This window comes from Cavia porcellus, unplaced genomic scaffold (assembly GCF_034190915.1).
Source record: "Cavia porcellus strain 051 isolate PalLab524CR breed Dunkin Hartley unplaced genomic scaffold, mCavPor4.1 scaffold_25, whole genome shotgun sequence".
NCBI classification, from domain to species: Eukaryota; Metazoa; Chordata; class Mammalia; order Rodentia; family Caviidae; genus Cavia; species Cavia porcellus.
In genome coordinates this window covers 1,122,777-1,149,750 of record NW_026947508.1, presented here as the reverse complement: position 1 = coordinate 1,149,750, position 26,974 = coordinate 1,122,777, and the positions used below count along the sequence as shown (strand labels likewise).

At 53.9% G+C, this 26,974-nt stretch overlaps 2 protein-coding genes across 4 annotated transcripts in view; one reads left to right on the top strand and one right to left on the bottom strand.

Annotated features, from left to right (window-relative positions):
- Mmel1 (membrane metalloendopeptidase like 1) overlaps positions 1 to 15,094 on the top strand; it is a 30,528-nt gene extending 15,434 nt beyond the window's left edge. For 2 of the 3 annotated variants that reach the window (XM_003461500.5, XM_063235339.1), the window contains 22 exons: positions 1,632 to 1,709; positions 2,176 to 2,235; positions 3,004 to 3,165; positions 3,378 to 3,458; positions 4,539 to 4,634; positions 5,080 to 5,198; positions 5,664 to 5,729; positions 6,458 to 6,592; positions 6,667 to 6,756; positions 9,936 to 10,072; positions 10,292 to 10,385; positions 10,896 to 11,024; positions 11,402 to 11,500; positions 11,795 to 11,878; positions 12,220 to 12,323; positions 12,571 to 12,629; positions 12,961 to 13,080; positions 13,592 to 13,725; positions 13,831 to 13,896; positions 14,178 to 14,273; positions 14,530 to 14,606; positions 14,677 to 15,094. In XM_003461500.5, coding sequence (XP_003461548.1) covers positions 1,632 to 1,709; positions 2,176 to 2,235; positions 3,004 to 3,165; positions 3,378 to 3,458; positions 4,539 to 4,634; positions 5,080 to 5,198; positions 5,664 to 5,729; positions 6,458 to 6,592; positions 6,667 to 6,756; positions 9,936 to 10,072; positions 10,292 to 10,385; positions 10,896 to 11,024; positions 11,402 to 11,500; positions 11,795 to 11,878; positions 12,220 to 12,323; positions 12,571 to 12,629; positions 12,961 to 13,080; positions 13,592 to 13,725; positions 13,831 to 13,896; positions 14,178 to 14,273; positions 14,530 to 14,606; positions 14,677 to 14,776 — 2,186 coding nt within the window. In that variant the 3' untranslated portion in view covers positions 14,777 to 15,094. The remainder of the gene's footprint in view (positions 1 to 1,631; positions 1,710 to 2,175; positions 2,236 to 3,003; positions 3,166 to 3,377; positions 3,459 to 4,538; positions 4,635 to 5,079; positions 5,199 to 5,663; positions 5,730 to 6,457; positions 6,593 to 6,666; positions 6,757 to 9,935; positions 10,073 to 10,291; positions 10,386 to 10,895; positions 11,025 to 11,401; positions 11,501 to 11,794; positions 11,879 to 12,219; positions 12,324 to 12,570; positions 12,630 to 12,960; positions 13,081 to 13,591; positions 13,726 to 13,830; positions 13,897 to 14,177; positions 14,274 to 14,529; positions 14,607 to 14,676) is intronic. The other variant, XM_063235340.1, reaches the window with a different exon arrangement.
- Positions 15,095 to 16,016: 922 nt separating this feature from the next.
- Positions 16,017 to 18,513, bottom strand: Prxl2b (peroxiredoxin like 2B). The gene is made up of 7 exons (XM_013152996.3): positions 18,326 to 18,513; positions 18,006 to 18,210; positions 17,707 to 17,758; positions 17,093 to 17,156; positions 16,944 to 17,019; positions 16,627 to 16,745; positions 16,017 to 16,193 (listed from the first exon to the last, which is right to left on the bottom strand). Exons 1-7 carry the CDS (start codon positions 18,386 to 18,388, stop codon positions 16,167 to 16,169), a joined length of 606 nt encoding a protein of 201 aa, XP_013008450.1. The 5' UTR covers positions 18,389 to 18,513; the 3' UTR covers positions 16,017 to 16,166.
- Positions 18,514 to 26,974: the final 8,461 nt, after the last annotated feature.

Here is a 26,974-nt window from a genome sequence, read left to right as displayed (position 1 = left end):
TGAGAGAGACAGAAGGGGTTCCGAGCAGGTTGTCAAAACTGTCTTTTCTAGGGATTTTATAGAGCAAAACCACAAGGAGAGGCGGGTCTACGGGAGGCAAAATGGGAGCTTGCAAGGTGGGGTGGGACGGAACTATGGCCAGCCCGTAAGATTTCGAGTGTAATTGCTCAGGTTAATTGGCTATTGGAACCCAATGGGAGGTGAATCATGGAACAAGCTAGAACAGGGCCTTTGCCTGGGGCGATGGAATTAGTGGCTTCTGGCTTTCTCAGGGTGATCAAGGTGTCTAGGTGACACTTGTGTAAAATATCAATCTTCTAGGGTTGCATTTGTTTTGTCTTTTCTTTCCTTTTGAGATCCGGCCCACAGCAGGTGGTGTCTGTCTCCTCCAAGGTTGCAAGATATCTGGTCCTCTGCCCTGGCTCCTTCGAGGGCCCAGCCCTGTCTGCCCGCCTGTAATACTTCTATCTAACCCTGCTGCCTGTACCGACATCCCCAGGACCCAAACGATGGTTTTTAATTTAAACACACATCACATATTTCGCTCAGGTCCCGCCCACAGGCCTGCTGTTCCTGTCTCTTGGGTGTTCAGCATCCTGTTACAACACAAACCCTTCGCCTCCTAATGGCATTTCCCATCTGTTCTTTGTAGTTTTCATTTATCTAGTAAAACGCACCTGCTAGTGACACGTCTTCCACCTTCTCCGAGGGACCTGTAACTTTGCGCCACCGCCCCCTGCTGCCCACGACTTCAGGACCCTCCTAAGCCCATTTCTCCTGCATTTGTCTGGCTCTCCTGGTCCTCGTTCGCAGCTTCCCTGCCCCTGCCCACATGGGCCTGAAGGTCCCGTGGGGAAGAATCACAGCGGGCACTGATGCCCTTGGAGCCAGGCTCCCCAGAATCCCAGCTCTTGCCTGGCTCTTGCAGGAGACAAGGCTGGTGGACGCTTCCTCTGTGCTGGGGACCGCCCTGCTATGTGGCCAGCCCTCCTCTTCACTGGGCAGGGACCAGACCCACTCGAGGCCCCTGCTTCCGTGGGGAGGGCTCATCCCTGTCTGGATGAGGTGGTTTCTAAGAACCCCCCTGTGCGGTGAGCTCCACTGTCCACACAGGGCCCCTACTCCTGCAGCCTGTGGGTGGAGGACAAAGTCTCAGTTCCTGCCTCCTCAAGGGGTGTGGTCCTCTGAGCCCTCGGGTGCCTCCTGGGTGGGAAACACTGCCCCAAGCCAGGTCTGGCGGGGACCAGACCGGCTAGGTCTCACCCCGGACCTGGGTTTCGTCTCAGGCACCCCACACCCTTCTCCAGGAGCAGACAGCTTGTCCCCAGCACCTGATGCTAAGGGGTGAGGAGGGCGCCTGGAACCTTCAGCAATCGCAAAGGTGCAGGCGGCGTCAGGGCCCAGCCGCTGGGGTCACCTCCCTCAAAGAACCTCCCTATGAGAGAGCCACTGCGCCTGCCCTGGAGGGATGCCAGGAGCTGCCCACCTCGGGGGCCGGGCAGATGAGCAAGCCAGGGCCCCTTGGCTTTGCACCCAGGCCCAGTGGAAAGCAGACAGAGCAGGACTCTGAGCTGGGTTCCAAGGAGCCCCAAAGGGTCCCAGAGCAAGCTGAGTGCTGTGTCTCTCCCTAGGGAAGCAGCTGCACCCCTTTACTAGCTGGTGGTGCTCCTCACATGAAGAGAGGACCGTTGTAAAACGAGAACCCCAAGGTAGACCTAGATTCCCTGCCAGGCAGCCCAAGGAGGGGGACTCCTCAGTTGGGGACGTGGGGAGCTCCATGAAGGGACAGGGAGCCCTGTCCCTGGAGAACACAGGAGGAGTGTGGGGCGGGGGAAATGGGCAAGGACACCAGTGTGAGCGCCTGCTGGGTGCAGGATGCTTACTGGGTGAGACTCCAACCAGAGGCCAGAGGGGGCAGTGCCAGAGGAGCTGGTCACCAGCAGGAGACCATGGCCAGCCTCAGCCCTCAAGGCCTGGTCTCTGTGTAGTCAGTGGAGGCAGAGGGCAAGTAAGATGGAAGTCAGGGTCCCCCAAAGCTCCACCCTGAGAGCCCAGGCTATGCTCCCACTCAGAGTATCCAGGGAGAGAGGCAGGAGTGAGGCCCCGCCCATGCAGCGATGGCCCCGCCCTCCAGGTGAAAGCCCCGCCTCCAACTCACTCTCAGTTTCTCTGCAGCAGTCCAGGAGCCCGAGCAGGTGGATGAGATCTGCACCAGCCCGGGCTGCGTGATAGCCGGTAAGCGCTTCCAACTACGACAACCCTCCCCGCAGCCAGGCAGCCACCCACGCACTGTCCACCCTCCCTCCCCGCGTGGCATCTCCCAGGAATTTGTCTAAAATCAGACCAAGACTGCCGTTTGCAGAACAAAGCGGCAGGAGGGAGAGAGAGACTGGTGGGGGGACAGCTCGGTTTCCTGCCCACCTGGGTGTGGAGGCCCAGGACGCTTCTGCTCCCTCCCTATCCTCAAAGGGGGTAGGACTCAGACAAGCAAAACAAGGCCAGCTCCCAGGCCGCTATGGGGACCTCTGTAGGGGCTTCTGGGGCATGGGAGGCCCAGCCTGGCCACCTAGCGGAGAGCAGCCAGCCGCAAACCTCAGTGACCTGTAACGGAAGACAGACCCCCACACACTGGGCACAGCCAGGGCCAGACATAGCTCACAGGGCGGGGCCGCCCTGATCCAGACACATCCCATGTTCCCATGTTCAGGGGGCATCTCCACCATCGCCTTGGTCCGCAGGTTTCAATGCTGGTATCCTCAGAAAAGAGGCCCTGGGAAGCCACAGTGGCTCAAGGCCGTGGATCACTCAGCTGTGGCTCTGGGATCCAGCCAGGTGCTCCCACCCCTGCTTCCAGCCTTACCATGGTTCAGAGAGGGCGACTGAAATCCCAAAGACACACAGCTGCCCTGTGTCTCCTACAGCCATCCCCAAGTCAGGAGGCTGTGTCTGAGACCCACAGCTCAATCTGCCCTCTTCCTCCTCCACACCCCCTGGGCCGAACAGCTGCCAGGATCCTCCAGAACATGGATTCCTCCATGGAGCCGTGCAACGACTTCTATCAGTACGCGTGCGGAGGCTGGCTGCGGCGCCACGTGATCCCTGAAACCAGCTCCCGCTACAGCATCTTTGACATCCTCCGGGACGAGCTGGAGGTCGTCCTCAAAGGTGGGAGCAGGGCCTCTTTGGGTCAGGCCGGCTGCAGGCCGGTGGCGATGGCGGTGGACCAGGAGCTGGGGTGGGCAGGGCCTTGCTGGGGCTCAGCCCCTGGCAGGGAAGGGATGCCCTGTGATATAGGCCCAGCAGCGGCAGGGAAAGACCACCAACCTGGTCGCCAGCGGCCACCGCAGCCTCTGCCCAGCATCCTCCTCTGCCCACAGGCGTGCTGGAGAATTCCACCACCAAATCTCGGCCAGCCGTGGAGAAGGCCAAGCTGCTGTACCGCTCCTGCATGAACGAAAGTGAGTGTAGCACGGGCCGAGGCCGCTCAGGGCCAGGCCCAGGGTTTCTATGCAGGGCCCCACCTGGCCACGGAGCTGGCCTGCCTGTGGGTGCTGACTGACCGCCCACTGCCCATGGACTCACACCCAGGCCAGACTCTGTTCAGGCAGCAGGAATCCAGAAGCAGCAGCAACCTGGGGCAGGCGTGTGTGTGTGTGTGTGTGTGTGCACATGTATATGTACATAAACACATAGCTTGTGTGCATGCATACTGTGCACGGCTAAGCACGCCAGTGACGCATGTGTCTGTGTGTACTGTATATGTGTGCATTTGGGTGTGCATAAGCACATGTGGATAGGTTTGCCTATTACGCTGTGTGTGTGTGTGTGTGTGCACATGTGTGCATTTCTGTGACCAAAGTTCTGAGAAAAACCACTTAAAGGAGGAGAAGTTTATGTCCGCTCACAGTTCCAGAATTTTCAGTCCATGGTGGGAAGAAGCATAGCAGAAGGGCTTGGCAGAGAAAAGCTGCTCACCTTATGGCGACCAGGAAGCAGAGAGGAAGGGAAGGAGCCAGCAAGACAGAGGAAGGGGTGGGCACAAGGCCTGTCCTTCCAGTCATGCCCCAGTCACCCGCCCCCTGCAGCCAGACCTGCCTCCTCTAGCGTGTTCTCCCGTGAATAGAGCCACGGGCCACTCCATCGCTGCCGTAGCACCCCATGGTCTAATCCTCTTCCAGAACCCCCACCCTGAGCACATGAGGCTTTGGGGGAACATTTTTGATCCAAAGCAAAGCAGCACATGGGTATGCACATGCAGATAATGTGTGTGCACAGAGGTGTTGGATATATGCAAACAGCAGGCACATTTGCTGGGCTGCTGTTTATATGTGCAAGTGGCAGGTCTGTACATGTGTGCTTATGCGTATGGGTGTATGTGTGTGTGCACTGTGGTATGTCTTGTGTGCATGTCTGTGTATGTGTACACATATCTACGTGGGTGTGGGTGCGTGCAGGGAGACTTCCCCTGCTCTGGTTCCTTTTCAAAGCGTGGCCATGGTGCCCTCGGGGTCTCTGAGCTGACCGCCTCTTCTTCCCAGGCGTGATAGAGAAGCGAGACTCTCAGCCTCTGCTGGACATCTTGGCGGTGGTGGGGGGCTGGCCGGTGGCCATGGATAAGTGGAACGAGACCATAGGTAAGGTGGCTTCGGGCTTTAAGACTGTGGGGTCTAGACCTCACAGTGGAGATGGCCCGCACAGCTCAAGCCAGCTGACCGCCTGTTTGGCTGCCGGAACTCAGGGAACCAAACTGAAGGTGGCATGAGCCACCTCCAGCCCCAGGCTGAGCAGGTGGTGCTGCTCTCTGCTGGGCCCACTGCAGCCAATGCCCTGAAGTTGTGCTGGGTATGGAGTCCTCCTGGACTCCTGGACTCCAAGGCCATGGTGCAGCTTTGGCCAAGGGTGGCACAGAGCAGCTGATGCCCCTGCACCTGTGGGCATCCCTGGGGGCTGTTTGGGGGCTGCTTCTTCCTGCCTCGTCCACCAGGAGTTTGCTACCCTCAGCGGGCAGGGATCTTTGGGCGCGTAGGATTCAATGCACCACCGAGACCCCAGCCCCTCAGCACGGGTGCTGCTCCCCAGGCCCCAAGTGGGAGCTGGAGCGGCAGCTGGCAGTGATGAACACGCAGTTCAACCGGCGGGTCCTCATCGACCTCTTCGTGTGGAATGACGACCTGAACTCCAGCCGCCACATCATCTATGTATGAGCCATGCAGCCAGGGGATAGACCTGGGGATAGACCAGGGCAGCGGCCGGGGTCTGGGGAGCTCAGTGGGGTCTGGGGCTCGGCTTCCTGAGCTCTGTCTTGTCCATATCGGGGGCCAGGTCAGGCTGCTGAGCAGTGAGCTCTGATCAGGGAACCCCAGCCCGCCTCACCCTCATGAATAGGGTGGCCTCAGAGGGCCACACTGAGCCCAGCTAGAGGGTCAGGGTCCCAGATGTGACACCACTGTAGGGCTGAGGGTTCCAGGAGATCCTTCACCAGCCTCCCCCAAGTCCCAGCCTCCAGCCCATCACCCAGAGCAGGACTTGGGACCCCAGAGGCTGGACACTGTTGAACCCACTTTCCCAAGGGGTGAGGGTCTCACTGGGCAGCGGCTGCCACCTTGACCAAACTGCAGGGATTCTCCTGGCCCTTGCGAGGATCACAACTTCTGTATTTCCAGATAGACCAGCCAACGCTGGGCATGCCATCCCGCGAGTACTACATCAAGAAGGCCAGCAACCAGAAGGTAAACTGAGGCCCCAGTGGTCCTCTCTGTGCACAGCTGTGGGTTGGTCCCTTCAGCAGCCTCGACCCACCACGCAGAGCCAGGTCCGCGCCACCAGGGTCCAAAGCCTGCAGAGGTCTGCACTGGGCAGCCAGGCTTTCTCTGCTGCATGACTTTCTGTCCCTGCACCACAGAGCTTAGTCAGGAGGAGACATGGAGGAGGCTGGGGCCAGGATGGAGGAGACAGTGAGGACAGAGTGGGCGGTGAGACCGAGGGCATCACATGGGTGGTGGTCACACAGCGAAGGCTGGGCAGTGGTGGGGAAGCCAGGAGGAGGACCATCGCCGGAGAGAAGAGCCTGGGACAGCCTGGGTGGGCCCGGCAGGGGACCCTGGCTTGCCCGGTGATGGGGCATGAATAAGGTAGGCCCTGATAGGAGGCGACCAGGTGCCAGCTCCTGGTCCAGGCAGGACAGCCAGGGGCATCTCTGCACAGCTGTCCCCACACGGAGCCTCAGGCTGCTCACTCAGCCGGGCACTGGGCTTGATCCTGATGCTCAGCCAGGCTGCCTGGCTCACTCAGCCCCAGCCTGGGGCAGTCTGGGCCCGGGGAGTGCCCGGCTCATCAGGAGTGGGGTCAGGTCGGGCGCCTGTTTGTCTCCCATCCCTGTAGGCCAAGGTTGCCTCAAGTTCTGGGGGCTGCTCAGTGTCCGTGCCACTCCACCCACAGAAAACCCCCTTTGGCCCAGGTGCGGGACGCCTACCTGCAGTTCATGATGTCGGTGGCCACCATGCTGCGGAGGGACAGCAAACTGCCGAAGAACAACCAGCTGGTGCGGGATGACATGCTGCAGGTGCTGGAGCTGGAGACTCGCCTGGCCAACGTGAGGCGGGGCCCAGGGCCGGGGGTCATGGGACCAGGCCCCAGCCACCCACCCACGTAACCCCACCTATGCAGGCCACGGCACCCCCGGAGGAGAGGCACGACGTCACCTTGCTGTACCACAGGATGGACCTGCAGCAGGTCCAGGACAGGTTCAGTCTGAAGGTGAGGCCCGACCCCCTCTCAGAGGCCAACTGGAGCCCAGGACCCCCCCTCCCAGCAGGAGCCACACTGCCTGCCCCAGAGTGGAGGAAGGGGGGTGGACAAGACAGCTGGAGCATGAGGCGGCTGGTCTGGGAGGGTGCAAGGTGACTCCGATGTGTATTTGAAGGTAGAACCCACAGGATTGGGAATGGTTAAATGTGGGAAGCCTGGAGTCACCGTGGAGGTGGCCCGGGCAGTCTGGGGACACCTGGAACCTGGGTTTGGGGCCATGTGGTTTATAATGCTCAGAACGGCCAGCAGTGAGCATCCTGAGCACTGCTCAGGCCAAGACTCTATCGTTTCTGGTGCCCAGAGGCCCCGGTACCCTTCCCATCACTGCCTCTGCCCTCCACCCAGAGCCACCCAGCCCTCCCTCCCCCGGGCACCTGCTGCCCCGGACTTCTGCTCTGTCCCTGTGACCAGACCCATGCACAATATGGCATCTTGTGACCCTTCTCCTGGCTCAGTGGCTGCTAGCATTGAGGTCTGAGAATAAATGGCACTGGGTCCCTGGTCTCTGGGATTGGGCTCTGGGTGGACCCCAGTTCCAGGCACCACCAAGCAAGGCTGCCTGGCTCGTGGTGCATGGCTTTCGAGATGCACATGGCAGGGTTCTGCCTGTCCTCACTGGGCATGAAGCTGTCAGGTGGGAAGTGTGGACGTTCGGTGCGGTAGACAAGGCCAGCGCAGGGCCTTTCTGCAGTAATTTATAGCTCCCTCTGCAGCCATAGCACGTGACCCTGCCAGGGCCTGGTGGCAACCCTCTTCTCATCTTAGCTCTTCAAGGGCACGTGGCAGGCACCCATCTGGGCTCACCTCAGCTTCCCTGAAGCCAGCAAGGTCAAGCGCCACATAGATATGATTGAAAAATACAGAGATGTTTAAATTCTTAAAAAATGTACTGCAATAGAATACACACTGCCAACCAGCCATCCTGAAACCCTCCCTTCCGCTCTCTCACACGCCCGTGCTCCCACCTCTTCTGCGGCAGCTCTGCGGTGCTCTCTCCTGAGTGTGTCTGGCTGTCCTGTCCCGCTGCCTTGAGGTCCCGAGTTGAGTCCTGACCTTGGCTTTGTGTAGTGGTTTGACTGTGGGGAAGGGCCAGAAGTCACACGGGAAGGGCAACTGCGGTGGCCAAGGGCCCAACATCATGTCTTTGTGACGCTGCTTTTCACACACGCTGGGTACCCCGGCCACCTTTGCAGCTCACGTTGCCAGGCTGAGGCTGGGCTCCTCTGGGGAACGTGTCTTCCGGTCTCTGGCCCTCCGTCCCGCTGGCTGCCTGGCCTCCTCTTACCAAACTCCAGCCACTGACGGAGAAGCATCCTCCCCGACTCCGCAGCTGTTTTCATCACCAAGGTTCCTTTGTGTCTAGGGAGGTTTTTAATGGTCCATCATCATCCTGAAAAGACAGCGATGCTGCCCTTGTGATCGGTATTTTCTCTGCTCCATTTAAGAAAGCTTTGCCCAGCCCGAGGGGGTCCAGGCCTACGGTGTGCCGAGTTGAGCTTGCGTACAGGGAGAGTCGGGACTATCTGGTTTCTTCCCCGTGGATTCAGGTGACCCAGCACCGCGTACGGATAAGATCCGTGTGTCCTCCCGGGTGTGGCTCAAGCGTCGTGTGCCTGGGTGTGCCCTTCCGTTCCATGGTCCATGTTCATGGCTGTCCGCACCACTGTGGCTTTGTTCTTAAGAGTGAATTGTTCTGGGTCCTGTGCATTTTCCTTGAAATCGGCTCACCAGGGCCACAGGTTCCACAGGTTTCTCCTGCTGGGACTTGGATAGGGATCGAGTGGCGTCTCCACAGCGGTCACAGCATCTCGACCCCGAGGCTTCGGGTCCCTGGTGTGCACTGACACACACACACACTTCCAACTGTTCACGCCTTCATTTCTCGCAGTGAGATTCTTTAGGGCTTTTTCTTTTTTTTGTTTTTTAGCTGTGGGGTTTTTGTTGTAGTTGTTTAGTTTTCTACGTTAAGGTCTCACACAGCTTTTGTAAGACTCATTCCTAAGTGTTTTATACCTTGGAAAATGGCATCCTTCTGTGAGGTATCTTCTGATCCTTTGTTGGGAGCGTGTAGAAAACCCAGCACACCCGCCAGCTCTGAAACTGTATCTGTAGGTACCTTCAGATTCTACATACGCAGAGCTCTGTCATTTGTGAACAAGAGCAGTGTTATTTCCTGCCTCTGTCGGTGGTTTGCTTTGCTTTCTTGCCCTGCTGTGCTGGCTGTGGCTTTGGGGTGCTGTGTCCTCCCTGAGGTCGGGGCGGCCTGGAACCCCGCGCGGTTCCGTTCCACATTGCTGTTCCCATTCTGTAGATTCCCTTATGGATTACACATCTCCCATGCTATCAGTCTGCCAAAGGACTTGTCCATGAATGACAAATTTCCATGAATTACTAGATGCTTTTTCTTTTTGTAGTGGAGCTCAAACTCTGACCTCCTGCTTGCACTCACACTGCTGAGCTAAAGCCCGGCCCCAAAAGCCTTTTCTGTATCTATTGAAATCATCATATCATTTTCTCCCTTTAATTAGTTATCTTACTAAATTATACTGCACTGATTCCCAACCGTGACACCAAACGTGTATTCCTTGAATAAATTTGATTTGGCTGTAATCCACTGGTATTTCCTACTGGTTTAGGCAGATTCTATTTGCTAATATTTTGCTTAGAATTTTTGTACCTACAGTCATAAAAGACTGGTCACAAGTTTCATTTCTTATAACATCCTTATTCTTGGCCTTGTTAAAGAAGTAAAAGAATTTTCTTCCTCTCCTCCCTGGAAACCCTTGAGTAAGCCTGAAAGGAGTTCTCTTAAACGGCAGACACCAGTAAAGTAACCCTAAAGCCGGTGGGCCTGGAGTTTCTTCACGGGAACATTGCAAATTGAAGATTCAGCTTATTGAATCCATAAGGCCACTGATTGTTCCTGCTCCTTGTCATTTTTGCTAAGTTGTGTTTTTTCAGGAATTTTCCCACGCGCGCTCCTCCCCGCCCTCAGCCTCCCCTCTGTAGAAATCCCCCGCCTTTCCTTGATCCCACACCTCCTCCCATTTCTTGAGTATTCCCGAGAACCCTGCGTTTCTCAGGAGCCCCGCACCTGTCTGCTTCTGTCCCCACTGTCTCATCCTCAGGGTTTTAACTGGACTCTCTTCGTACAAACTGTGCTGTCCTCTGTCAAAATCAAGCTGCTGCCCAACGAGGAAGTGGTAGTCTATGGCATTCCCTACCTGCAGCACCTGGAGGACATCATTGACCGCTACTCGGCCAGGTGAGGCTGGGCGAGGTCTCACGGGCTCTGCATCTTTGCGGTCCCCACCCTACAGCAGCTTGCTCTCAGGAGAGGTCCCTGTGAGGGGCTCAGAGCTTACACTGAGTGGCAGGGAGCCCTGCAGGAGAGACAGGGGCCTCTCAGGCAACGGGCTGATGGGTGGGTCCTGGGGGTCCCTCACCCACAGAGAGCGCTCATCCTGCCCCTGCCTCCTGCCAGGACCATGCAGAACTATCTGGTCTGGCGCCTGGTGCTGGATCGCATCGGCAGCCTGAGCCAGCGGTTCAAGGAAGCCCGGGTGAAGTACCGAAAGGTGAGCGCACTCAGGCGGCCAAGCCGCACCCACCGCCTGGCCCAGACTCGCCTGGCATTTGGTGCAGACACTTGACGTAACCACCAGTTGCACACCAGGGCCGGCAAAGATGCGGGGCTGATGGGGACGTTGTCCTCTTGTCCCCTTGCATCCTAGGGACAGGCAGCCAGGCACTCTCATGGCTGCTTCAGTCACGGGAAGCCAGGCCCAAGGGAGATTGGGACTGGTGACCAGGGTGGTCACTGTGGGCCAGTGCCAGCCTGGACCCTGGAAGCAGAGCCCATCCAACAAGGTCAAAGGGGAGGCAAGGACACAGGAGGACCACTCCACCTCTCCCAGCACCTCTCCACTGGGTGGAGCCTCCCCCAGAACCGCTAGGCTGCCATTCAGTGCCCACCCTTGTCCCCACTGGCTCCTGGATACCCTGGGCCCAGCGCAGGGTGGCTTCATACAGACGCAGAAGAGTAGATGTGGGGAGGGGTGGGTGAAGGCATGTGTGGACCCCGCCAGGCGCTGTACGGCACCACAGTGGAGGAGGTGCGCTGGCGTGAGTGCATCAGCTACGTCAACAGCAACATGGAGAGCGCCGTGGGCTCCCTGTATGTCAAGCAGGCCTTCCCCCGGGACAGCATGAACGTGGTGGGTGTCCCTGCTTTTCACAGCCCGGCTCCCATCCACCTCCAGCCCACGGGGACCCAGCCGCACAGCAGGCCCTGTGTCCACCACCCTGCACTTGAGCCCAGACAGCCCTTCCCCCGCTTGGTCCTTCCACCTGAAGGGACACACATGTTCCCTGGGGCTCTCATCAGAGAGGAAGACCTCTGATCCCTGACCCCAGCTGGCCATCAGGCCTCCAGCCCCAGACCTTGCAGGCCCACTTGGCAGAGGCTTGGGCTGCACATACTGTGAATGCAGGATGGGTAGACCCAGGATGAGGACCCTGAGCAGGGTGGTCACCCCCACACAAGCCCCCCTCCCCGGGACAGCCCAGATAAGAAGGTCTGCATGGCCCCCAGGTCCGACAGCTCATCAGCAAGGTTCGGGCTGTGTTCGTGGAGAACCTGGATGAGCTGGGCTGGATGGACCAGGAGTCCAAGAAGAAGGCCCAGGAGAAGGTGGGTGAGCCAGGCAGGGCCCTGGCAGCTGCGGGGGTGCTGCAGCCTGCAGAGCCCCACAGATAGAGGAGCCGGACATCCTCCAGAGTCCAGCAGTCAGGACCTGGGGGGCAAGGGCAGCAGGGGGGAGCAGAGCCAGGAAATCCCAGCATCCTGGGACCCAGCAAGGCTTCTGGACAAACAGTAGGGTGACAAACAGCCCTGACTCCTGTCACCTTCGGCATATGGCCCGGGGCGCCCCCCGCTCCCGGTGAGCAGCACCAACCTTTCCAGCCAGCTCTTCGCTCCCCTCAGGCCTTGAGCATCCGGGAGCAGATTGGCTATCCCGCCTACATCCTGGAGGAGGACAACAAGCGCCTGGACCAGGAGTATTCCAGCGTGCGCCCCGGCCTCCGCACCCCTGCCTCTGAGCCAACCCCAGGGAACCAGGCCCCTGATTACCCGGGAGGGGGCACTGCAAGGCACCCTGCCACCTTCCCAGTCACCAGCCCAGCCACCCTCCTGGGGCAGCAACGGCGTTGGCCTTAGTTTATTGGTGGGGAAACTGAGGTCCGGGGTGCTAAGGAGTTTGTTAGAGCCCCATCCACCTGCACCCAGAGTCTTCCAGCCATGTGCCAGGCCGCCTGGCATGCACAAAGGCCCGTCCCCAGCCTTCTGGACCCCTCCTGGCCTTCTGGGACCCCGCCCAGGCACTGGCCGTGACAGTCCCTTTCCTGTAGCTGAACTTCTCGGAGCACCTGTACTTTGAGAATGCACTGCAGAACCTCAAGGCCAGTGCTCACAGGAGCCTCAGGAAGCTTCGGGAAAAGGTGGACCAGAATCTGTGAGTGGTGTGCAGGGCATGGCAGGGACAGCTTTGTGCCTGGCTGGGCCAGCCTGGCGTCGGCTGGGCAGGGATGCTGGGACTGTGAATCGGCTTCTGGGTCCTGTGGTCGCCTCCCACAAGGACTCCCGAGATTAGAAATGGCACAGGACCTGCTCTGGAATAGCCACCGTGACATAGGCAGGGAGGACACAGCCCAAGGGTCTCAGGAGGTGTGGCCTCCCAGTGACCCATGTGTTTACCACAGCTGGATCATTGGAGCTGCCGTGGTCAATGCCTTCTACTCCCCAAACCGAAATCAGATCGGTAGGCTCACCCCCCAGCCCCTTCCTGCCAGCCAGCTGCCCCCTCCCAACCCTTGGGTGCCCTCCCGTGCCCCTGCGCCCATGAGGAGGGACAGACAGTGCGGCAGAGGAGGGGCTGCTGCTCAGGGCAGCACATCAGGGTGGGGAGAAGCTAGACACAGCACATGAGCCTGCCCTGAGCTAGTCCTGCCCACAATCTCTGAACCTGTTTCCCCATCTGTACACGAAGAGTCCTGATGTCCACTTCCTGGTCTGGATGACAAGATCCCAGGAAGCCTGCCTGAGCCAGGCACACAGGTGCATGCCTCCCAGCTGACCCTCTGTCCCCCCAGTGTTTCCCGCGGGGATCCTCCAGCCGCCCTTCTTCAGCAAGGAGCAGCCACAGGCCTTGAACTTTGGGGGCATTGGGATGGTGATCGGGCACGAGATCACGCATGGCTTTGATGACAATGGTAAGGGGTGAGGGGTGGCCTTGTGGCTTAGGGGGGACAGAGGCCAGGCTGTGGGTCCTCAGGGAGCTGCAGCCCAAGCCCCCCCAGGGAACTGCTTTGGGTATGGGACACATGGGCTGTGCACTCCAGAGGCCCCAACCACACTCACTTCCCCTTCCTGGGCCAAGCCCACCTCCATCCCTGGAAGGGGCTGCCCTGCCACCCAAAGCTGCCCAGCCCTGTCCCCAGGGCCACATGCTCCTCCTCTGTATGCAGAAGTTTCAGCTGTGACAGGAGGTCTCCAAAGCCGGTGTCTCTGGGACCTGAGACTCCAAGCCTCGACCTTAGGGAGATCACCGTGCCCTCCCTCTATGGGCATCCCTGGCAGGCATGCCAAGGCTCCTCAGGGCTCAGGCTCAGGTCCAGAACCATGAGCCTCAGAGGCTGGGCTGGAGGAGGTACAGGGCCAGTGGGATCCTGGACCGGACTCTGCTGGGGTCCGGGACCACTGGCCTCTGCTCCACCTGCCCAGGCCGCAACTTCGACAAGAACGGCAACATGCTGGACTGGTGGAGCAACTTCTCGGCCCACCACTTCCGGCAGCAGTCGGAGTGCATGATCCACCAGTACGGCAACTACAGCTGGGACCTGGCCGACAACCAGAACGTGAGTGGGGGGCCTCCGGCACCAGCCTGACCCTGACCCCAGCCCCATCCCTGTGGGACTAAGGGAGCAGGGCCTGGCTGCCCCCACCCTGTGTCCTGTGCACAGGTGAACGGATTCAGCACCCTCGGGGAAAACATCGCAGACAACGGAGGGGTGCGCCAGGCCTACAAGGTGGGTCCCAGAGCGGGGCATCTCGGCGAGGCAGGGGCTGGTCCTGGCTTCTCTCCTCCTGGCTGGACAGTGCCTTCAGCAGTGCCTCAGGCAGTGGCCCCACTGAGTCCTGCTGCCAAGGACTAGAGGCACCCGTGATGGCCTAAACAGCAGGGGTAGCCACCCCTTCCCCTGGGGCAGGTCCTGAAACTAGACCTCCAATGTGCATGGAGCTGTGAGGACCCCAGACGCCCGGTGGGAATGTCAGGTGTCAGCCACCTTGTGGCATTTGGTGCCCACAGGCCTACCTAAAGTGGATGGCGGAAGGTGGCAAAGACCAGCTGCTGCCCGGGCTGGAGCTCACCTACAAACAGCTCTTCTTTATCAACTATGCCCAGGTAGCAGCACAAGTCCCAACTCCACAGCCCACACTCCACACCCATCTGTCTTTGGAGGGCCCCCATGTGTGCTCCAGGGCCACCAAGGGGCTGCCAGCTGCAGAACCACAACCAGCAGGCTGGGCAGCTGGGCATCCACGCAGATGTGGAGGGAGGGCAAAAACCTGCAGGTTTCCCATCCCCAAGGGGCAACCAAGGGGCACTTCCTGCCCTGAGGCCCCCAGACCCTTGGTCACACACCCTCATGCACCCACAGGTGTGGTGCGGTTCCTACAGGCCCGAGTTTGCTATCCAGTCCATCAAGACTGATGTCCACAGTCCACTGAAGTACAGGCAAGTGCGCTGCACACCCCCGCCCTGCCCACCCATCGCAGACCAGCTGCTTCAGCCCACTCCTCCACAGGGTGCTGGGCTCCCTGCAGAACCTGCCTGCCTTCGCCAATGCATTCAACTGCGCCCCGGGCTCCCCCATGCGCCCCAAGCAGCGGTGCCGCATCTGGTAGCTGAGGCTGAGCTGTGCTCCGTGACTCGCGCCACCTTGGGCTGAAGAGGCAGTGTTTCACCAAGAAGGTGCAGCCAGTGGGGGTCAGCAGGGACATGCATCTGTGCCCTGCGGCCACTGTGCCCCCCAGGCATCCTTCACATTGGCAGGCACCAGAGAGACCTGTGTCCAGGCTGCGCTCTCCGTGCTACCCACAAGGGTCAGTGCCCGTCACAGCCCGTAGACACAATCAACTGTCTTCCGCCCCCTCGCCGAAGCGCGTTATCCTCAATGTCCACGAGTTTCAGACTAGGGCCAAATAAACACTTCCAAGGCGACAGCCTCATCTAAGGAGCCACTCGGCAACCAGGTACCTCTCGCACTGCACCAGGTGTGGGGAGTTAAGAGGAGCCAGTGAAGGTGGGGCTCCTGCCAAGCTCTCAACCTTCCAGTGCTGGAGCGATAGTGACCACATCACCCCGAAATGCCCACTTTCAGATGGGAGGAGTCTAACTCAAGGAGGGGCAGAGGCCTGGGGACTGCAGCTGAGACTGCATATTTGAAGTCTAGAACAGCTGGACTGCAGAGGGCACACTGCCTGCTGTGTGTGCAGACAGTGGTGAGGGGACCAGGACACTATGGTCACCCAGGCTTGGACCCAGGAGGCACAGGGAGGTGCTGAGGTCTTGAAAGTCCACTAAGACCAGTGAACCCACGAGGGGAAGGCCTGCCGTGGCAGGAGTGGGGGGGTCCAGACCCCTGCTCTGGGCAGGTGAGGACCTGGGGAAAGTGGCTGGGAGCCCCACGTGCTGAGCTAGCCAAGTCCCCCAGGTCAAGGCCACAGCTGCCATTGCAGGGTGCATGTGGCAGTTCTGCCCTCACAAAAAGCCATCAGCATGGAGCTGATCCAGAATGTACTTGGTGGGGTCCAAACCACCTCGTCCTTGAAAACCCACCCAGCTTTCCCGAGCCCCCAGAAGTCTCCCCAAAACCTACTCTCCCTAGCCTCAGCCTGCCTGCTGGTCTCCAGACAAAGGTGGACCAAGGTGCAAGGTCACCGCGAAGGAAATGACCAGGCAGTAAGCACTGCCCTCAGCGTCCCATGAGCCAGAGGCCTGAGGTCCGCAGGGCCACATTTCCTGCAAAGGACAATGACCTTCACGGCAGGCCAATGACCCCCACCAGGGGCACCCCTTGGGACCAATGGGGGTGAGATGGCAGCCGCAAAGACGCAGAGTGCAGCTGGTGACAGAACACGGGGCTCGGGGACAGCAGTTTTAATGGCTCAGTGCTGCCTGACAATCAGACGAGGCCCAGTGTCGCAGCCAGCACCAAAGGGCAAGGTTCTTCTGGTTGAGCACCCAGGGTACTAAGGCAGCAGATACCTTCCAGGTCCGCAGAGGCTGGGGCTGTCACCTCCCACACACCATCTCGTCACACTGCAGGGAAACGGGCCTAGTCAGATGGGCCATACTCCTGTGGTCCCTCACCCAGCATGCTGGCCACAGGCGGCATCCTGGCCTTTGGGTCCCTCCTGTCCACCTGGGGTAGGAGGTAGCTGCCAGGACCACACTACCGCCAGACGGGCACAGCAGACAGGCCAGGCTCCTGCAGCTCAGGAGGCAGCCTTCTCTCCAGCCTCCAGCCCCCATGTAGCCCATTGCCCACAGGGGGTCCAGCTGCACCTCCCTGTCTGGTCACACCACCCCTGGGTCCCTCCCAGCCTCTTCCCTCCACAAATGGAATCTGAGGGACAGCAGTGCTGACACAGCTCCCCAGAGGCTGCCGCTCGAGCCCTGGCCAGGGGTGTCATGTGCACAGGTGTGGAGGGGCGCTGTGTGTAGCAGGCTGTGTCATCCAGGCCTCACTCACCTGGGGTGGCTTGTTGGTGCCAACCTCTGCAGAGATGCCCAGGGCATGCAGGATGCGCTCCCGAGGGACATAGTCACCTGGGGACTTCTGGATGAAGTGCAGCATAACTCTGTCACCACCTGTGGCAGCAGGCAGGTGGTCAGGGCAAGCTGGGAGGCCACCTGCTCCAGATACTCTTGTCCTACCACCTAGCCAAGGTGACACTCAGGACCAGGTCACCCCACAAAAAGGAAGTTATGAGATGGACAAGTCACAGATCAGCACATGTGGCCACCAAATCCAGGACGGCCATCACCTAAGGATGTGGCCTGACTCACCTTTGTTGACCACCAGCAGCCCTCCACTCTGCAGCAGGTCACCAGACAAGTTCCCTTGGATGCCAACAGCCTTGGCCTGAAGGAGAACAGAGCCAGTCCCAGGGGAACCCCCAGGATACCCCTCCCCCCCGCGCACCACTGTCACAAACCTTGGCAGCCACTTCTCGCACAGGCTTTCCCAGGGCGGCTGGCAGGATGCTCAGGCTGTTGTACCTGCAAAGATACCAGCTCTCTGAGCCCAGATCCCAATGCCTGCTCCCAGTCTCCACCTGCGGCAGACACCAGCCCAGGCCAGGTCCCGCCCCACCCATTCATCTCACCAGAAGCTCCGAGATGACACCAGGTGGCTACAGCAGCAACCTGCCTGGCCAGGAGCAGCTATAGGAGCCACAGGCACCACCTCCCCCACCCTGTGGATGGCTGGCCTGGGTTCTGCAGAGGATGTAGAACGTGGGATCCAGCCAGGCTGAGTATGCTCAGTTGGCACTGCCAATCAGCCAGGTGGCATGTGGCACAGCAGCCAGCATGGCCCGGACAGATGCCTTGGGCTCCAGGCCCCCTTGGGTCAACTGGATGAGAACCCTATTACAGACACCCCCATCACAGAACCAGCAGAGGGGCTGTCTGGAGCTGCGATGCCCCTGGGGCTGGCAAGCTGGGGTAGGGCTGAGTAGACAGCTGAGGGAAGATGTTAGCAACAAGATGCATCAGCGAGCACTGGGCAACCTGGGGTACTGCTACACAGAGAGACAGACACACTTACCGCTTAAAGCCCAGCTCCTTGTAGAGCTGCTTGCTCTCATCCAGGTAGAGCTCTAGAAAAGGAACCCACAGGCGTGTGCCCCGGGCCTACCCAGGTTCTACTTCCATCAGCCTGCCCTCTGCCGTCCTGCCCTCCACGCCCGGTCCAATGACCACCACCACCACCCCCGCAAGGCTGATAACCAGGACTCGTGGAACTCTGCCACTGGCCGAGGACTCTGTGAGGCACAACGTGGGGGCTGGGAGGACACTGCCAACACATGAGCCCAGACTTGGGGTGGGCAGAGGGCTGAATCGCACCTCCGGAGAAGTAGCCGCCGTCCAGGAACTCCTGCAGACCCAACGTCTCTGGACCCACGCCCACCAGGCGCACGCCGTGCTGGTCCAGGAGCCCGCGGAGCTCACTGAGGTCGCGCGCGATCCAGCGACACACCATGCAGCCGAAGCGCCGCAGCCCGGCCACCACGCAGGCCTGCTCCTGCCACAGGCTGCGCAGCTCCACCAGCTGCTGGTGGGCTGCGTGGTCAGGGACTCATCCGAGGTTGCCCCCGGGCCCATCACGCGAGCCTCGGGACTCTGGGACCCCCCACCCCGGCCGACAGGCACCCGCCAGGCCTCACCTCCCCGGTCACCGCGTGCTTCACGACACATGCGCCCACGCGGGCAAGGTCCACAGCGCTCATGGCGACAGCAGCTTGTCCTGGGCCCCGATTCCCGGATCCTGGCCTTGCGGAGCCTACGGAGATGCGCAGAGCTCCGCTGAGCTCCGGGTGAGCCCGCCCGGCCACGCCCCCGTGGCGCTGGCCACGCCCCAGACTGCGGCGTCCGACCTTGGGATGCCCTCCTACCTAGCCCTGCCTCCTCGCTCCAGACCCCGCCCCAAATTGCCCCGCCTCCTCGCTGGGCACGCCCCTACCTCCGCCCCCGATGCCCAGGGCCTTAGGTCACCGGATTTACATATTCATAACCGCTAACCACAGCCCAAGCTTGGCGCCCTTCCGCACGCATTGCGCTTGCGCAAAGCGTGGCGTCAGGCGATTGGCGGAGCCCTCTTGGTTTGGCAGTTGTCCGGGCTTACCCGGATGGAGAGGTGGTGCTTGTCGCGGTGCACGAGTGCTGGACCTGACCTCGCCACCCAACTTGGGGTCTTCTTTTCCTGAGTGCGCACCTTCACCGCAGTGTCAAGCCTGGGGTCCCCGAGGCGAATAGGAGTAGCTATGACCGGGAACCCGGATTCGAGCTGGGTGGAGGACTCAGAGCAGGGGCCCTGGTGCCTTCAGAGGCCTGCGGGCGCTTGGTGTAGATGCGACTTCTCGGGGACAAACCTCCGCGGGGGCCCCGGGAAAGCCTGTCTGCTCGGGGACCGGCCCAGCCTGACGCACGGTGACGGTGCCACTGCAGCTGGGTCCCGAGCCGCGCAGCTGCAGAGGCAGAACTCAGTGCAAGGGGACAGAGCGAGCTATGGGGTCTTCCCCAGGTGGCGGTATGGACTTATTTTTGTGCACGCAGAAGTCACGCTGGGGTCTAGGGAACCAGTGAGCATGGTGCTTTACCAACATTGTGATTAAAAGTGACTTCGCGATTGCAAAATGCTTTCCTGTTCTCTTTAGATGTTCCCTATTCCCTCTAGGGCTCTCATCGAGTGTGTAACTTCCGAAAAAATTAAGACAGAAGTTCTTAGAGGAACAGAATAATTCTGCCATCAAGGCGCAGAAACATGGGTCTCCCTGACCCACGCTCATTCCTTAGAATATTTCTGTTGGTGATATTTAATTTTATGAATTTTATTATACAATGAGTACTTAGGAAAAAAATCACAAAAATAAAGTATTGAACTTTTAATGTGTTTCTTAAAAAGTATCAAAATTTTCAACATCAACTAGTTGTTTTGTTTTGTTTTGTTTTGTTTTGTTTTGTTGTTTGATACAGGGTCTCACTATGCAGTTCGGGCTGTCGGGCTCACTTTGCAGCCCTGGCTGGTCTCGAACTTGCTAATGATTCTCCTGCTCAGTCTCCCAAGTGCTAGGATTACAGAAGTGCACCACCACGACCAGCTTTTAACATCAACTGTTTTTTACAAAGTCTAAAAAAGAACAACACAAATTATTCTATGAATTACAGTGATAGCACTTTCCATAAAAGTCTGTATGTCAGTGATCCCGCCTAAGGCAGGTCCGCACACGTGTGTCACACTGACAGCACGCCTGTTTTGTGGCTTTTTTGTAGGACATACCTGTCATCTCAGTGGTCTTGCTGTTTTGTCAAGAGGTTCTTACGTTATACCACGTGTAGTTAACATGAGCATAAAATATCAATGAAAGTATTACATTCTTAGTATGTACTGTGCATTTAAAATAGACACCACATTTTCACATCAGCTGTACTTGCTTACAAAATCAAAAAGCATCAGAAATAAATTCCTATACGAACTATAATGAAAGTATCAATAGAACAACAAAAATAGGCTTTGCCTCACCTGTCACACCCAAAGCGATCTTCACACGACAACTGCCTATTCTGTACACACGTCTCACACTGACAGCATGCATGCTTAGTTTTCTTTTCCTATGTGGCAGTCTTGTCTCCTCTCTTCCTGTTTTGCAGGAGCTTCCCACTATATTGTCCAACATGCACTTAGCAGGGAAATGAGATACCAACAGAAAAATATCAAATGTGTAATGAGCACTTACAACAGACATCAGCATTTTCAGATTGGCTGTTTACTTATAAAAATTAAAAGGTAACATCAAAAATAACCTATGTGAGCTACAGTGTACACACAAAAGCCTACCACAAAAACAAGCTGTGCTTCAGCTCTCTCACCCAAGGCAGTCTTCACACTTAGGACTACATATTCCAAGCACAAGTATCATTTACGCTGATGCGTAAACAGTATGTTTTCCTGTACTTTCTTGGGGCACAGTTGACATCTCTTTGGTTTCCCTGTGTGACACTGCACCTGCCTCTTCACCTGTGAACTCACCCATGTGCTCCACAATTTTTTGTGTAGTTTGGGCAGAAACATTTTGTTTTTTCTCTGCCATAAATGATCTTTTATGAGCTCCAATCTGAATCCTGTAAGAGATTTCTCCTTGGTATTTTGCACTGTTATTTTTTTGGTAAATTATCGAACTATTTATGCCACACATGTTTAGGGTAGGGTAACACACAACCACTGGCCAGTGCTTTGCGTTCCAGGGGACACCGTGGTTGCTGCATAGCTCACCAGTAACATCTAATCCACCTTGGTTTTGTTGAATAAGCTTTCCATCTCAGCTTTCTGTTTTGTGGAGGTTTCCCTGTCAAAATTTCCACGTGGCGAAACGTCAACATCAGCAGTACAAATTTTTCTTTGCCACACACTAGGCCAATGTTATATCTTTCTGAAACCCAAAGATTGTGTTTTGCAGTTCTCTGTTGAAACTGCAACATTTCACTTGGAATTTCTGCTTCGTTCCTGTATATAATTCCTGTGATGGCCAATTTGTGCTCTTAGCAAGTGTAACATCAGTTAGAAACCCATACACCGATTGTTGAATGTCACATTCCCACTAGTTTGGGAGACGGGAGAGGCAAGTGTGTTCACCACATCATTCATTTATTACTGTACAGAGAAGGAGCCAGTGACTGAGTTCCAGTATAAGTGTCTAAATGGAAAGCATAAAGTCTTTGTTTCTACAAGAGCATAAATTTTTATGCCATATTGTAACCCACTGCTTTTCCTTAGGTCCTTCATATTCCTGTGATCATCTTGAGAAATCCCTGCTAAGTACAGCAGACCCACGAGTACTTGCAGTGCAGCTAGGAGGTGTCCTAATAAATACATTTTTTAATATGGCTAATGGTCCATATGGAACATGTTACGTGCATTCTGTATTTTGCAGCACCCTGTAGCATTTTGCCTGTTACAATTTCCAGCATTGAATAGCAGGGCTGGCATTCTGTGCGGTGCCTTTATTCTTGCCAAGACCCTCACTGTATTTGTGGACTTAGTTCTACCATTGGATGGTTCCATTTGGTTGAGTGACCATCTCACCACATCCCAGCTAGTCAAACACGTACTCACGTTGCTGTTTCCTTCATCGTCTGAATTAAGGAGGTTTGCATTCCCCCGTCTGTATTGGTTGATTCTTTCTCACTGTCACAGGAACTTTGGTTCACATGGCCAATGTCAAAGTCTGCTCCTCCTCCTCCTCACTGGCCCACACCACTCTTCTGCTAAAGCATGTATTTTACCATAATGGACCGTCTTCATCATCCATGCATGAGTAATCTGATGATTCACTTTTGACTTCCTCCAAAACTTTCAACTCTGGTTTTCATGTGCCACGGTACTGAATTGGGCAACTTCTACCAGAAAAATCAAAAGACAACTTTTGTTTTAAACAAATTCTGGAGTAGTGTGGGTCCATTGGCCCCTCTGAGAAGCTCAGATAAACATACACAAAACCCGTCAGCTGGAACATGAGGTGGGTAAACACTGCATTGTGCCACCTCTGCACATGCGCACACACCTTGCTGGTGATCATACCAAGTGGGTAAACACACAGATTGTTTTCTGTATCCCTCAAGAATGGGTACTGAAGCCTAGCAAACTCTCTTCTTCACCTGGGGGCCAGGCTCCGGCATCCTGTCGGTCGAGTGAGTCCAGTAGAGGCCCGAAACTGTCTTCTTCACCTGAGGGCCAGGCTCCAGCTTCCTGTCAGATGAGTAAGTCCAGCGAGGCAGGGAACCCTGCCCCAGCCTTCGAACTCTTTTCTTTGCCTGGGGACCAGGCCCTGACTTCCTGTTGAGATCAGTGAGTAAGGAGGGGGCAGGGAATTCTGTCCCAGCCTGGCTGACCTCTCTCCCTCACTTGGAACAACACTTGAAGCTCAAAAACATAGGAAAATGACAAAATGAAAGACAAAATCGCAGTCTCAAACATCCCGCCTATCCCAAGAAAGCCTAGGAGCCATGTGCATAGAAGAAAATACATGCCACGCACCTGAAATACCTGAAATAATAGTAACTGAAATAAAGAAGCAACTCTGGGAAGGCTTAAAGGAATTCAAATTAGAAATAATCTCTCAGGTAAAAGAAGAAATGATAAAAGAAATGAAGGAGATACTGAACATATCTAAAGAAGACACAGTTGAAAAACTTGAGGAGATAGACAAAAAGATACAATCCCTGGATGAACAATATAAGAAACAAACAGAATATATAAAGCAGATGCAAAGAGATATACAGGAAATCAAAAACTCCATCGAAAGTTGTAAAAACCGCCTCAATGAATGTGAAGATAGAATTTCAGACCTCGAAGACAAGATTGCGGCCAGTGAACAGGAAAGGAAAGATCTTTTAAAAATAACAAGAAATCAGGAAATAACAATTCAACACCTGCAAGATGACACAAAGAGGAACAACATAAGGTTAATATGGATAAATGAAAAAGAAGGGAACAACATAAAGGATGTCAAGAGGATATTTAGAGAAGTAATAGCTGAAAATTTCCCAAACATGAGATTGGAAACTGATATAAGATCAGTGAAGCATATAGAACTCCAAATAGCCATAACCAAAATAAAACTACACCCAGACACATAATAATGGCCATCCCAGAAATCGAACAAAAGAATAGAATATTAAAAGCTGTCAGAGAGAAAAGACATCACCTATAAAGGAAAACCTATCAGAATCACAGCAGACTCCCCAGCACAAACAATAAAGTCAAGAAAAGCATGGAGTGAAGTATTCCAGATCCTAAAGGAAAATGATTTCCAACCTAGACTGATGGACCCTGCAAAACTGTCCTTCAAAATGGAGAAATAAGATACTTCCAAATGACAAAGAACAGCTGAAAAACTACATGATCACCAAGCCAACCCTGCAAAGAATACTGAAAGACAGCCTAGATACATTTAGGAAAAAACCACTAAACAAAGAAGACAATTAAACAGAACTGAAAGATAAAGATGCAACAGCAGAAAGATAACATGTCAACAATAAACCAATATATAACAGTTATAACCATTAAGGTAAACGGTCTCAATGCACCAATTAAAAGAAACAGACTGGCAGAATGGATCAAGAAACAAAATCCAACCGTATGTTGTCTACAAGAAACCCATCTAACCCAAAAGGATACGCACAGACTGAAAGTCAAAGGATGGAAAACAGTACTTCATGCAACAAGAACCCAAAAAAAAGTGGGGGTGGCTATTCTGTTTGCAGACAATATGAACTTCAAGCCAATAATGATCAGAAGGGACAAAGAAGGTCACTATATACTGGTTAGGGGAAAACTCCAAGAGGAAGAGATAACTATCTTAAATATATATGCACCAAATTCCAGAGCACCCAGTTATATAAAACAAGTACCAACAGAAATGAAAAACCAAGTTAACAGTGACACAATTCTAACAGAGATCTTAACACACCATTGACACCAATGGACAGATCAACCAGACAGAAAATCAGCAAAGAAATAAAAGAACTGAATCACACCTGTGAATAAATAGACTTAATAGACATATACAGATTATTCCACCCAACAACAACAGAATACACATTCTTCTCAGCAGTGCATGGGTCATTTTCTAAAATTGACCATATATTAACTCACAAAACATATCTAAATAAATGCAAAAGGGTTGAAATCATCCCTTGCATGCTTTCGGACCATAACGCTATGAAATTAGAAATTAATGATAAAAGATACTACAAAATTCCCACCAACACATGGAAACTGAATAACACACTCTTGAGTAATCAGTGGGTCACAGAGGAAATTAAAGAAGAAATTAAACACTACCTACAAGAAAATGAAAACACAAATACAACTTACCGGAATCTGTGGGATGCAATGAAAGCCATCCTCAGAGGAAAATTTATTGCACTGAGTTCCCACATTGAATACAAATATATAACCTGATCCTATACCTCAAAAAGCTAGAAAAAGAAGAGCAATCAAGCCCAAAGCCAAAAGAAGAGAGGAAATTATAAAAATCAGAGCAGAAATCAACGCAATAGAGAGTAAGAAAACAATCCAAAGAATCAACGAATCAAAAAGTTGGTTCTTTGAAAGAATAAATAAAATCGATAAGCCCCTAGTCAACCTTATTTTAAAAAGGGAAGAAAAAGCTCAAATTCATGCAATAAGGAATGAAAGAGGAGAAATCACTACAGACCCAATAGAAATACAGAAAATCATCAACACCTATTTCAAAAACCTCTACTCTCAAAGGTTTGATAACAGAGGAAATGGACAGATTCCTAGAAGCATACAAGTACCAAAGCTAGGTCATGAAGATGTAAAACTACTGAATAGCCCAATTTCTATTAATGAAATTGAAAACTTAATTAAATTCTTACCTACAAAGAAGAGCCCAGGCCCAGACGGATTCACTGCAGAATTCTACAAGAAATACAAAGAAGACCTATACACTAACAACAAAGTCACAGAGAGAGAAATAAGAGAAGCCACACCCTTCACACTAGCAACCAAAAAAAATGAAATATCTAGGAATTACTCTCACGAAAGAAGTGAAAAACCTATACAAGGAAAATTATAATACACTGAAAAATGAAATTGAAGATGATCTCAGAAAATGGAAAGACATACCTTGCTCATGGATAGGAAGAATAAATATTATGAAAATGGCCATTCTCCCAAAACTTTTATACAGATTCAGTGCAATCCCGATAAAAATACCAGCAACATACCTCACAGAACTTGAGAAATCACTCCTAAAATTCATCTGGAGTGAGAAGAGACCTAGAATAGCAAGGACAGTTCTAAGCAGCAAAGGCAAGGCAGGAGGTATCACAATCTCTGACTTGAAGTTATACTACAAAGCAACCGTAGTAAAATCAATATGATACTGGAACCAAAAAAGAGCTGAAGATCAGTGGAGTAGATTAGAAGATACAACCACAACTACAAACACACTCAACCACCTTATCTTCGATAAAGGGGACAAACATGATCACTGGAAGAACGACAGTCTCTTTAATAAATGGTACTGGAAAAACTGGCTCTCCATATGGTGAAAACTAAAACTAGACCCATTCCTATCACCATGTACTAAAATAAAATCTAAATGGATCAAAGATCTAAATATTAAAACAGAAACACTAAATCTTTTGGAAGACAAATTGGGTAAAAACCTTGAAGATATAGAAGTAGGTAGAGAATTCATGAATAGGACTCAAACCGCACGGGAAATACTTCCCAGAATCAATAACTGGGAACACCTCTTATTAAAAAGTTTCTGCACGTCAAAAGAAATCTCCAGCATAGTGAAAAGAAAACCCACAAACTGGGAAAAAATCTTAGTGAACTGCCCCTCAGACAAAGGACTTCTGTCTAAAACATATAAAGAATTTTTAAAAATCAGACCCCCAAAATTCAAAGACCCAATCCAAAAGTGGGCATCTGAGATGAATAAACAATTCTCTGATGAAGAAATACAAACGGCAAATAAATATATGAAAAAATGTTCACCATCACTGATCATTAGAGAAATGCAAATTAAAACCACACTGAGATTTCATCTCACTCCTGAAAGAATGGCCAAGATCAAGAAAACCACCAACAACAAATGCTGGAGAGGCTGTGGGGAAAAAGGAACTCTCCTGCACTGTTGGTGGGAGTGTAGACTGGTGCAACCATTGTGGAGGTTAGTCTGGAGATTTCTCAGAAAGCTGGGACTGGAAGCCCCATTTGACCCAGCTATTCCACTTCTAGGCATATTCTCAGAAGAACAGAAAACATCATACCACAGTGATATATGTGTACCCATGTTTATAGCAGCACAATTTGTAATAGCCAGATCTTGGAAACAACCTAAGTGTCCATTGACTGAAGAATGGATTAAAAAGTTGTGGTATTTTTGTACAATGGAGTACTACTCAGCTATAAAGAATGATCACATGGAGACATTTACAAATAAATGGACGCAGCTTGAGACCATACTCATAAGTGAAATAAATCAAACTCACATTTATAAATACCGAATAGTTTCCCTAGTGTAAGAAATGATAAGAATACATAAAAGTATGTGGTAATCATGATTCCCAACCATATTGGTTTGAAGCCATATAATGTTTTCACTCACTAACCGCAATGGTTTTAACCTGTGTTGTTCAATTTTAGTATCTATGATAGTACAAATAGCTATTTTGAAGAAAACAACACAACATAAAAGCTAGTGCTGATTTAATGTCATCTTGTTTTGAAGTCCCATCAAGCTGTGGTACATCTGTTTCCACTGGTTTTAACATGT

Excerpts from the sequence above, each read along its gene's own strand:
- Prxl2b (XM_013152996.3), bottom strand. The coding sequence starts at position 18,388 with ATGAGCGCTGTGGACCTTGCCCGCGTGGGCGCATGTGTCGTGAAGCAC. Across the intron at positions 18,211-18,325 it reads AGCACGCGGTGACCGGGGAG|CTGGTGGAGCTGCGCAGCCT; the intron begins GTGAGGCCTGGC and ends GCCCACCAGCAG. Across the intron at positions 16,746-16,943 it reads GCTGCTGGTGGTCAACAAAG|GTGGTGACAGAGTTATGCTG; the intron begins GTGAGTCAGGCC and ends CTGCTGCCACAG.